We start from the raw sequence: 12878 nt of genomic DNA on the forward strand, positions 1-12878 counted from the left end.
TGAAAGAGGGAGCTCTTCTTAATATTTTGACACCAAAATCATGTCGATACACCTTACCGACTACGAGTAAAGCCACCCACGCTTTAACTTGACAGACTGTAAGTCCCCATGTGGGGCCCTGTTATGGCCGGTTGTATTCCCAGAGTATCAAGTTTGTCCCAGTTAAATTCAATTAGACTCAGGTAGATGCTCATCTAGGTTGTAAACGGCATTTTATTGCGTTACAATCCGGTTTCTAATGAGTTTTTTTAAACAGGGTAGAAAAATGTCAAAAATGCGTTGTGTCATAGGAATCTCTTTTAGGGAATTAACAAAGGTCGACTAGGACTAGTTTTCAGACACGTACACTTGACTAATTATGCTTGATATTATTAAAGTGTAAAAACTTGACTTTGAAATTGTCACCATTAACGGTCATTTTCGGGTCTCAACAAGTTCTCAATCCGTGGCCACCCAGAGTTTAACGTTTTTAAATAAATTGGTCTAAAACGGATTTGTGTATTTGATCAGCGTCCTTTATTACACGCTGTTTCCACATAATTGCTACATTTCGATACATAAGTATGACTTATATTATTTAGTGATTAAAGAATTACACTTGCGAAGGATCGTCGCTGAACAGTCCGAATAATACTATATCGAAGTTGCGAATGAGATCAAAGCTAGTCAAAGACGTCGATCGTGAGTGCAGCGCTTTAAACCCTCTTAATTTTACAACACAATAATTAAACGATGTTCTAGATGATACAAATTTCAATGGACTTATCTCTAAATGCTTCTTGTATAAGTTATTAAGCATACCACAACTTATGAATAACGGGTAATGGTGATGTATAGCTAAACCTTTTAAGTTTCAACGATCTTCACTTAATTATTTACACGTAATACCTTAACGTGAAAATACTCATGATCAAGTTGATTGACATCTTTAAAAGAGATGTCGCAGAGAAACAGAGTGTTAAAAATATTTTTAAGAGTAACGAGCACGAGCTCCTTTTTTCACACCACCCAACAATCCACTATCAGCTTTAAAAACATAGGACATAGATGTGACAGAGATGAAGAAAAATTTCGGAATAACATTGCGCACAGATAAAAAAAATCTGGAAAGAACATGGGCGACTGAAGCGGATTATATTGTATAGTATATAATGGTATAGAATACAAAAGTGCTGTTTACGACCTAAAAAGAGGACGCCACTGCAACAATAAATTGCATTTCGTGAAAACAATGAAATGAAGGTATGAAGAGTGCTGGGAAGCGAAAGATTTATAATTCAGTTACATTGTACGTCTAAATGTACACTAAAAATATACAATCGACCTGTTTCACGCTGTATACATATATTTATATAAAGAATGCTATGTATTAATATCATACAATTACTCGCCTCTCACACGGTCGATAAAGTGTAAGTAATGAACGAGATAATCTTTCGAGCGGGGAAAAAGAACTAAAAGTTACACCGATAATGACATTGAATCAATTTAGCCCAGTTATTACTTAAAATCAGAAGTCAATTGAATAAAAGTCCGCGCCTCTTGCATACGCGACTTTCTGAACTAACGTTCAAAAGAATTTGTACAAATTACGGATTACTTTTATTAAGATTGCGAGATTATAACTGTTTTCCGATCATACTTTTTTCGCCGGCTTCAGCTTCCTTTGCGTTTCCGATTCTTCCTCGATGCCGTAAAGGTGCGCCCGGTGCTTCATTTCAGTTGCAACCGACTTTTGTGAAAAAAAAACAGGCAGCGAACAAACAAAAGAACATAAAGAAATTAGTCAACGAAATAATAAGTGTCGCGCAATATAAACGAAATCTTTTTTATGCATAAAAATCTTAATCTTAAACCACACTCACCAAACGCAAACGTACTCTTTTAGGAAGATCCTCCTGCAGACTGTAGATTTCGTTTCGTTTCAATAAAAGTTGCGAACTATCTTCAAAGACGACCTGCATATCAAATAAGGAATTTAAATAACATTAATTTCTATTATGAGTAGCAATATGGTATATAATAGAGCTACTGGTTACAAAACTTACATTGTACATAATGCGGTGGTTAGTGCCTTCAAAAATTCCATCATATACGTTGTCATCTGTCCATTTCACTCTTACTTGAGCTCCAATTGCAGGTACAGTTCGAGGATCATAGTTCTGGAAATTGATTATAAATTGTGATTCAATATAAAATTTATTTCTGAATTGGAAATATTTTAAAGAAATCGGGGTTCACATAATTTCGCATTTCGAATCATGTCGACAAAACCGTAAAAAATCATTCATATTAAAGATGATCGAACTGGGCTAGGAAGCCCATGGAAACCGCAATTAATTACCACGTTAAAAAATATCACTACTGTTACTTAATATCAGATCTCAGTGTTAAAAGGGTACCTTTATTTTTACAAAAATGGGCTACGACAAGAACATTATTAAGGAAGAATAAACTGATAATACAAGGTGAATTAAACGTTTAAGATCGTTTTTATATGCAATAATAGCGTTTCAAACTTTATTGAGTAAACATTCTTAGTGGTAGTTATAAAATATGCATCTCCGTATGTAAATCGGTTAATTTATTTGATCAAGTCTCACCAAAATAAGGTAAAGGCACCAATTTCCAAATATAATATCAGTAATACAGACCCCCATAAAATGGACGGAAACTCTCCATTTTTTAAATGCATTAACAATGGTTAGATCAACATTTTTTTATCGCAAATTGATTTATTTTTTATGCATTCTTTAGATATAAATGTTACTACAATGATTCGAATAAATGAAGTGTTTTTTATTTTCAAATAAGCACATTATTTAAAAAAAATAGATTTCCTCACTCTCTATTTCTCGAGGACTCTCCTTGAGAAATGGCGCCTTCGACATTTTTGTTCATAAACCAATTGTCGACTATAAATTACGAGAGCATGTCTTAGGTTACATCAAAATTAACCGACGGCATTAGATGCGAGGCGAATATGGATTTGGGAACAGTCCAGATGTCATACCATTTCGTGCGGGGATCTGCGACGTACGACCGGGTTGTGTATTCGCTGCGTTTTTAATAATGTCGAGCGGGAGGTTTCACGCAGAGGATGATAGTGTAAATTCGATGGGTAGGAGGAGTATTGATGTTATTTTGTCGGCCACGGTAATTAATTAATTATTTCTCATGTTAGAATTTGACGATTACTGATCAAATAATTTTTTGGAGAAAAGAGATATGTATGACGCCTGGCAGTGTATGAACGCATGGCAAAGGACTTAAATAATAAATCAGCAGTAAAGGTGACTCGAATTGTAAATTAGAGGATTATTGATCTTTTCCTTGTTGAAATAAAGAAAACCAGAATAAAGTCTTCTTATATTTTGTTAAATTTGAACTACACCGCCGTCGGAAATTTCGGTAGGACCAGTGCGAGTGCTGTTAAAAATGACTGCTGACTTGGAAACGTAATTACTTGTTCAAAAAAAATATGCTAAGCTTTTTTAAAAGAAGCGTTGAAAAGAAAATGAAGTTCTGCGTCGAGTGACCTGTAATAGAAATATTTTTGACCTAGTGAAGAGAACATACCACGTGAGAAATTAAAAAAAAAAATTGAAGAATTTCTCGAACTTTGTACCTCAACTTCAATTTGTGGCATAATCTAGGAAAGTTGTAGCAAAAATCTGAAATTTATACCACACAGTCTTTGAGTCCTTATATTTAATTTAAGCCAATAAAACTTTTTAAAAATCTTGAATGATTCTCAAGATAGTCTAAAACTGTCCAAGCGTGTATGCACACAGTCTCGTAATCAGCGAGAGCCTGGACGACAGCGGTGATCGCCGAATGAAATTCGACGCAAGCACGCTTGGCATTTGTTGTCATAACTTGGAAAACCTTCAATATGTTTAAAGTTTTATTTCATTAAATTAAAGGAAAATTTTTAAAGAGAACTTTTGTTCGATTTCCGTTTTTTTTCATAAGTTTTCTAAGTTACAGCACGAATTGAAGTTAGGAAACAAAATCTGACAAATTATTGACAATAACCGCTCTCGAGGCCGAAAGTGCTCATTTTTATTCATATCTCAAGAACCCGGGAAGATTTGTTTAAGTTTTATCGGCTTTAATTAAAGATAAGACTTCAAAGACTGTGTGGTATGAATTTCAGATTTTTCTACAGCTTTCCTAGGTCATGCCACAAGTTGAAGTCGACGTATAAAATTCTAGAATTACTTGTTTTTTTTTTTAACTTCTCACGCAGTCATATTTTTTGAACGAGCAATCACGTTTCAAATTCAGAAGTGATTTCTAATGGTATTCGCACTGGTCATACCGACAATCTTCGACGGCAGTGTACATATTTAATTTTAGTTATTACGTGTCATTAATTAGGTGAACTTTATTCTATATACTCTACAAATGAGTTTATAGCGCTCAGCCCTATGCATCCACTGTACTGTCTCGTGTCTAAAATATGCTCTCAAGGCGCTTTACACGGCTGTAAAATTCGCTACCGCCAAACTATTTCTAAATGGTTTAGTTGTTGAACACCATATTTTACTGACATAATCTAAAGGCAATTATACCGGCCAGTTCAGTTAGTTTTTTCGAAAATGCTCTTGTTGTTGTCATTTTTCGTATATGAAAATGGAGTGTATTTTCTCGCTTGCAACTGGTGCGCGGTGTACAGTACACAGGGGAATAAAATTAGCGAGGGACAAGAGCAGCAAACGGGGAACTTGACTGTATTCCCAAGTTACTCACCAGGGGTCAGCATTTTTGGAATCGACATATCTGAAACAGGTGTATACGTTCCAGTAAATAAGTAAAATATAACTTTTTTCCTTCACACAATTTTCGCTATGAAATTACTGTATCAAAAATTTGTAATTGAATATTTTCAACATTTTGAAGAAATTGAATTTTTACCATTCACAGTTTAAAGTTGTACAAATGCTCCGCATTGAGGCAAAAAATCATTAATGTAATTAACAAAACAAAAAAATTATTATTCAGAAATTAATGAACATGAAGAAATTTTGGATTTTCGAAAAATTGAACGCATACTCCAGGGTTTCATCTAAACGTGCCAAGTTTTATAGGGCTTGAAGAGAAGTGAATAAGAAATGAATTCATACTAATAAATTTTTATGTTTATCACCCCACCCCCTGCAGCGCCCCAAATAAGACCCAAAAATCAGAAATCTACATTTTTAAGTGTTATTGTTTATTTTTAGTATTTTCTGTCGTTTTTTTCATACAATAATTACCTACTAACGGACAATTTGAATAATTCCCATGACATTTTAAATAATGTTTGATTGTTTAAATAAATGTAAATTATTGAAGCAATTATTTATTCGCAAAAAATGTATAAAAAAATTTTATTTTCTGATTTAAAGGCAATAGTTGGTAATTGCTTGGAGAATTACATTTTTTTAAAACATTATATAATTATTTCAAAAATTAAGGTGAAGAACCCAGTTAGTGACACTATTAGGTTTCAATTATTGTCTATTTACAAAACTTCTAAAAATTGAGCCAGAGATGTCCAATTTTTTCTCAAATTGGTATCTCAAACTACTGTTTGTTGAATAATTACATAATTTTGATAAATTTCTTCTAATTTTTAACAAATCTTTACAGGTTTAAGCTATCTATTTAAACAAATTATTGTTTAAAGAAATATAATTTGTTTAAACAATTTATTTTTCAACAAATATTGTTTAATCGCATTTTCTAAATTAAACATAATATTGAATGATTTCGGGTAGTAGATTTCTCCTAAAAGCTTTATGTTATTGTTTATTAAATTTGTATTCGATCAAACAGTTCTCTATGAAAAAAGATGGATCAATAATATAAAATAGAACACGTAAAATTATTCGCTGATAAAAAACATTTTTTGGCCAAAGCCAATGTTTTCTTTCTAGTATCTGGAAACAGTTTTATGTAAGTTTTTACTACTTTAAGTAAGTACTGTTTTTGATCCTCATGTCTCGTTATCAAGCACAAGTGTTATAATACCATCTATAGCATTGTGAAGAATGACCAGTGCAAGATCTACTGGAATTTCATATTCTCCACGAATCAACGTATCAGTGCTACAAAGCCTGATATTTTCCTCCAAGATCTGAAGACAAAATCATTTACGTGATTGGATTCTCGGTACCATTCCAGGCAAATGTCACGGCAAAGAAGAAAGAGAAACGGACTAAATATCAAGCCTTTCTTTTCGAGCTTAGCAGGCTGCACCAATGTAAAATATGAGATTCAGAAAACGTGAAGTTTCTAATTATATGCAATACACAATAGATTTCAAACATCGTATTAAATTAATTCCTAACATTGTTAACTAATCAGGCACTTGACTTAGTCCGTAGATGATCATGAAAAACGAGGTTCATCTGAGTAACCGCTATTTTTGAAACCGCCAATCGAAAGAACGCAAAATTTTACGTTTAAATATGCATCAAGGTCATATTACCCGATGACCTTCGAGGTTATTCCAGGGTCGTATATCCAGATCCAGGCGACTAAGGCGAGACCCATCGTAGGTCTCATCAGTCCACAAAAAAACCCTTTTTGGATCCGGCCCGCAGAGGCGAACTCCATTGAGGGTCTCGTCAATCCGAAAAAAAGCTCGTATGTGGATCCGGCCTGCTAAGGCGAGATGTTCTCATCAGACCACAAATAAAAGTTCGTCTGTGGATCCCGCCAGTTAGGTGAAATGGTCTTATCAGGCCACAAACAAAGTTCGTATGTGGATCCGGTCAGCTAAGGCGAGATGGTCTGATCAGACCACAAACAAAAGTTCGTATGTGGATCCGGCCAGCTAACGCGAGATTCATACTAGGTCACATCATAAAAAAAAGATCGTATGTGACCACTTACAGCAAATGTTCAAATTGCTGTCCATACACAGCTTGGCAATGTGCCAATCTCCTATAAATCCCTCAAACTGCGTTATGGTACATTTCCGGTGGTATCATCTACATCTCCTGTAATATTCTGCGGCGTAAATATTCCAAATCAGTAGGTTTATTCAAGTAAAATTTACTCTTTAGATAACCTCAGAGAAAAAAATCTAACGGTCATTGGGTCACATGACCTTGATGAATATCTGAACGTACAATTTTCCGTTCTTTCGATTGGCGGTTTCAAAAATAGGGGTTTCCATTTTTAAAATAAAAGTTAACATTGAAGGTCAACGCCAAGGTCAGCTTCGAGGCCACCATTCAGATCCTCGCCCAAAACCCTGGAACTCTTGCCTGAAACATTTCTCAAGAAACGCATATTTTCGCTGATCAGCCGTCTAGACCTTGTTTAAGTTTATACGACCCTGGAATGACCTCGAAGGTCATCGGCTCACATGACCTTGATGCATATCTCAACGTAAAATTTTGCGTTCTTTCGATTGGCGGTGTCAAAAATAGGGGTTTCCATTTGAAAAATAGAAGTTAACTTTGAAGATCAGCTTCAAGGACACCATTCAGATCCTCGTCCAAAACCCTGAAACTTTTGTCTGAAACATTTCTTACGAAAACGCATATTTTCGCTGATGGGGGGGGGGCTGATACTTTTTGATGACCCTGTATATGAAATAAATGATCTTCAAATTAAAAATCATTCCAAACGAAACACACAAAAAGTGCAACAAAACTTTTTTAAAATATTTGGAAAAGCTTACACCTTACATGTGTTATCAAATAGCATAGAAATTACTCAAATAAATGCTCACATGAATTTAGAGAGTAAAAATATCAAACAATTGTATTGGAAAATTTTGTTTACTTTTTTTAATTGTTAATTTTTTACTCTAAAACTAATTATTTTAAAACGAGGTGGACGCTGAAGTGGAAATTTTCGAGAGCGGGAAAAAACGAGAAATTCATTTTACAAGACGATTCTGAATCGGTTCAAAATTAAACAAATTACAGATTTTAACTTTAAAAATTGAACTATTCGAAAGCCTCAATAATTAAATTAATGTAAATGTCTGATTGAAACTTTATGAACTACTTTCAATTTTAGAATGATTTTAAATTTATTGGTACATAATAAAACATTTTTATTAAATTTCAAATCATATGTTCATACATTTTTTCAGTCTAAAATATTCCATTTAAGAAAAGTGCAATTCTTATTTAATTATGAAAATGACATTTTTTCAATGTTTTGCAATATTTGACTATTTATTTAAAATTAGCAATTATAAATCAAATATGCAGCAAGCACTGAATCATTAAAATTTCAGATTGCTAAGTTTAAACTTTGAATGAGGGAATTCTGATTATTTAATTTCGTTGAATTTTTTATTTGTAAATGAGACTTTTGAATGTTGCTGTATAAATAATAAGTGTGCATCCGGGCTTTTGTTTGCGGTAACGATAGTAGAGAGACTGAGTGTGATTGAAGGGTGTGGATGAAAGTGTCAATGAGTTGGCAAAAGTGAAAGATAAGAGATGATTTTGAGGTTTGATCGGGCGGCAACCACTACACGTCTCATTTTTCCCCTAAATGCAAAAAGTAGGGAAAAGTTAAGGTATTTCTGGTGACACAGGCCATACAAAAATGTCTGCATGAAGCAAGTGGTTAGGCTACCCATATGGATTTTGAGCCGCTGAATCCAAATCTGGCTTCAGGATATCTCTTACATGTCTCATTTTTCCCCTAGATGCAGAAAATAATGAAAACCATAGGGATAATATGCAAATTATTTTGATGATATCAGTATACGCGAAAATAGACACATAGGTATTATATTTTTAAGTGTAACGACTTGTAGAGACTTAATTTGCACATAGAAATTCTTCAGTGTTCCTTCTACTTCCCTTATTAAATTATTTGGGAGCAGGGCAAAGCTAACAAAATTAAATTTTCCAAATAGCCAAATAATCAAAATATTGTTAAAGAATGGACAATAGCTATTTTTAGGGATGCCATCAAACTTAAACCTGGTGATGCAGTTTCTTCATTGCACTTCACCACAGAAAATATCACCCGAGAAAAGGTTTTTAGGGGACATGACAGAAGCTTTGTGTCAACGGTAAGTGTTAAACACGAAGGGAAACATATTTGAGAAAACACAAAATTATTCAAATTTTATTTTAAAAGGTTAATTTTTAGTTTTGAACATTTCAAATTATGTCGAAAAAGAATCTGACAGATTTTAAAACAATTTTTTGCATTAAACTTGTTTTGATTTGTAGAAGTTTCGAAATGTACATTTTTGAAGATTTCGAACAAAAAACTAGAAGCCTTTTAAGAATTTTTAATAAAGGTTTTAAGGGAACAATAGAATTATCTTAAGATCCCTGGTTAAATTTCAAATGATTTATTTATTTTGAAAAAGGGATTGTACAAGAGTATTAAATCAGAATAAGGAAATTGCAAAAAAATATATTATGCCTAATAAATATTTTAAACTTTGCGAACAATTAAAAGTTGATTTGAAACTTTTGAAAAGGTTTTTTTTTAATGCAGATTGTCGAAGATTTTTTTAAATTGCGAAAGATTTCAAGAGAATAAAAAAAATTTCTTTAAATTGCCAGATAAATGTTTGATGTTTTATTTTGAAAAAGCGAGGGACAAAGTATCTGCAACGAACACTCTTACCGTCCCGGTGGTACTCTATTCATTTGGAGTAGTTCCACGGACGAAGAACGAGCTCAGATCCCTTGATATCGGGACAAGAAAGGTTATGCACATGAACAAAAGCATGCATCTTAAGTCTTCCGTTCCGCGACTGTACATCTCACGCCGTCAAGAAGGTCGCGGAATATTGAGTCTTGAATGTCTTCACAACAGGATTATTCTAGGTACAGCACATGGAGTTGCAAATGGAAGAGACCCTCTTCTTAAATTGGTCAGGAATCACGAAGAAGTGGGCAAAGGAGCGTTTCTCTACAAAGCAGCGGAGGAGGCTGCTGAAACATTCGGACTTGACTTCAATATTAGGGGTGAGCAAAATGCATCAAATCTTATCTATCTCGAGTACTCACTCCTGAAAGCCCGGATTAAGAAAGCACAAGAGAAAAACTTTCGTGAACAGCTCCTCGATAAGAGAATGCACGGTATTGCCATGTACACCCCGAGCATTTATCTCACATACTTTCTAGTTTTGTCCAACTCACGCGGGAATGACCTACATTCAAAGGCACAATGCGGCAATACGAGTGCTTTATTACCATCTCTGTCACTTTTACGGCATTAACCTTAATATCGCTCCTCTAAATGCTCCTAGGGAAATCGAGTCAATTGTCGAGAATGCGAAGTGCCGCATATACTGGAACTTTATATTCTTGACAATTGTTTCTGTTGCTCACTCGTCGCCTGACATGGTTCTTCTTGACTTCGAGAAGCGAACCATGTTCGTTATCGAATTTTCGGCACCAGCTGACAAAAACATCATTACCAAGGAGAATGAAAAGAAAAAGAGGTGCCAAGCTTTCACTTGCTAATGGCCTAAAAAACATCCCTGCGTTCCAACAATATGCTAAAACACTTGCAAGAAAAATGCAGAAGGCGGTAGTCCTTGGGTCGCTCCGTGTTCTTAGGACGCACGGGGCTTTTGCTGGATCGTCGTATTGATTCCTTTACAGACTGTAACCACTTATCTCACGGTCGTGAGACGTGGTTGTGGCTGAAATTTTACCGAGATTTCGCTGGCAGCGGGTGCAACTTTCAAAAAATTAAGGTCTTATTTTTTTTTTAAATTAAGGTCTTAATTCCCATTTACTTACTTTTTTGTGTTTGCTCCTTCAGCCTTAGCAACGCCGAAATTGAAACACCTCGCAAAAAAATAACTTTTAAGCATAATCGCTTTTAGCAAATTATCCAAACAGGCTTTAAAGTACCCAGACATACTAATACTCCATAAAAATAAACCCTTGTATCCAAAAACAGTAAATGAATAATTATTTGGATTTTTTTTATCAAACTGACCATGTATTTTCTTCGACTTTGACGGCGCCCTACGTCTAACCACGTGTCTCAAGCCGCGAGGGCGCCACATTTTCGTTTAGAAAATCGAAATGTCCGTTTCATATTTTGTCACTTCTTAATCAATTATTATAGATTATTAAATTAACCAAATTTAGTTTAGATTTCACATTTGAATTCTTTGAGTCAAAGTTTATAAAAAACTTAACTACAAGGCAAATAAAATTTTCGAGCCTGACCCTATTGTTTTAACAATTTATTGTTATTTTTAATCATATTCAATTTGAATAATTCTAGAAAAATGCAGTTTTTTCATAAAATTTCAACCTTTTGTCCACTTTGTACTTAGAGTGAGGTGATAATTAATCAAATCTAACAAACCTAATTGCTCGAATCAATTATTATTGTTCATAACTATATTCTCCTAGATTGATGCTAGGCAGTTGCGGATTTTTTTTACTTTTTGTCTACTTTTTAAATAATATACTAACAATTAATGCAAGTAAAACACAGGTAGTTCTTCAATGAAATTATTGTTGTTTATAACTATCTTCTCTTAGATACTAGTTAGAAAGTTGCAGTTTTTCCTAAAATGTTGAACTTTGTTTTACTTTTTTCGTTATGAAGAAATAATAAATAAATATTAGAGAAAATCATATTTTAAAAAATCTCTTTTTTGTGAATACATTTTTCTTAAATAAAACAGATTTGGAATATACTTAAATTTTCTACAGGGATGCCCAGATTCCCCAAGAAATATTTAGGGTAGAAGGCAGTGGGCTGATCTTAAAATATGTAAAATACCAAAATTTTCTTTTACGTTTTGCAATAAACTGCTTATTGTAATACAAAACAAAACTTCTACAAGTCATTGACAGACCTAGTATTTGTTAGAAACTAAAAAGTCAAATCAAAATTAAAGATTTCAAAAAGAAGGAACTTTCTAGCATGACGCTTGTTTAATTATGTAGTTTTTTATCTGTTAAAAGACATTATGTTGAAAATATAATCTGAGCAACTAAGGTAGAAATTTAAATAGAATGAAATATTATGTGAAATATTCTTTCAAGATATGATTTTTCGATCATGCTCTCGACTCTTTTTATGCTTGCGCTTCGAGCTGCGACTGTTTATGTTATAGCGATAAGTTGTCTAAACCGGACTTCCGTTTCCGGCATGAAAGTGTGCAGTAGTGGGAATTGTTGATGCTGAGTTTTTCTGATATTGTGGTGAACTTTGAGGTGAGTGGATTGTGGAAGTGCGTAGAAGGGTGTGGATGTGAGAGATTAATTGAGGGATTGTGAGATTTCAAAGGGGAGGTTGATATTTTGGAGGATTGAGACAGATTTGTGTGGAAGTTTGTTTGGAGAATTGTGACAGGATGGGAAGACTGTGTTGACGGTTTGGTAGTAGCAGGGTTGGATAGCGACAAAGCAAGGCGAGACAGGTACCAGACAACGACGGTAGATAGAGGCAGGGAAGTATAGAAGGCGGGAAAATTTGAATTTGATTCATGGCTAGCGGAGCGAGTATCTCCGCGGAAGAAACTGAGTTAGAGCAGGAAGTGTTCAGTACGCCGAAAGAAAAGATAAAAAAAAGGAAGGCAAGGGGGAAGTATAAAAAAAACTATAGAGAAGGAAAAATTAAGAGCAATAAGCGTAGGGTCAATAGAAGCATTTATCAAAAGAAAGAGAGGGGAGAGGGAAAGCAGTGAAGAGGAGGAAGACATCGGGGCGAGTGTAAAATATCAGAAAATGTTTAGATCGCCGCCGGAAAAGCAGAGTTTGGCAGGGAAGAGCGATAATAGTAAGGGTCCTGACGGTAGCGGAGATGAAAGTGAAGTGTCGATGAAGCAGGAAAGACTAAAGGAAATTCGAGAAGTGATGATAGAGGTAATGGGGATTTATGAAGAAAAGCAGGAGAAAAGGGGAGAGAAATTGAAG

The 12878-nt window shown here is 34.4% G+C and overlaps 1 protein-coding gene across 1 annotated transcript in view; it reads right to left on the minus strand.

Annotated features, from left to right (window-relative positions):
- Window positions 1-493: 493 nt before the first annotated feature.
- LOC117170319 (lysine-specific demethylase 4C-like) overlaps window positions 494-12878 on the minus strand; it is a 114001-nt gene continuing 101616 nt past the window's right edge. The window contains exons 8-10 of the mRNA XM_033357023.1: window positions 2049-2162; window positions 1866-1958; window positions 494-1732 (exon numbers count right to left, since the gene is read on the minus strand). Of these exons, the coding sequence (XP_033212914.1) occupies window positions 1637-1732; window positions 1866-1958; window positions 2049-2162 (303 nt within the window). The 3' untranslated portion in view covers window positions 494-1636. The remainder of the gene's footprint in view (window positions 1733-1865; window positions 1959-2048; window positions 2163-12878) is intronic.

This window comes from Belonocnema kinseyi, chromosome 3 (assembly GCF_010883055.1).
Source record: "Belonocnema kinseyi isolate 2016_QV_RU_SX_M_011 chromosome 3, B_treatae_v1, whole genome shotgun sequence".
Lineage (NCBI taxonomy): Eukaryota > Metazoa > Arthropoda > Insecta > Hymenoptera > Cynipidae > Belonocnema > Belonocnema kinseyi.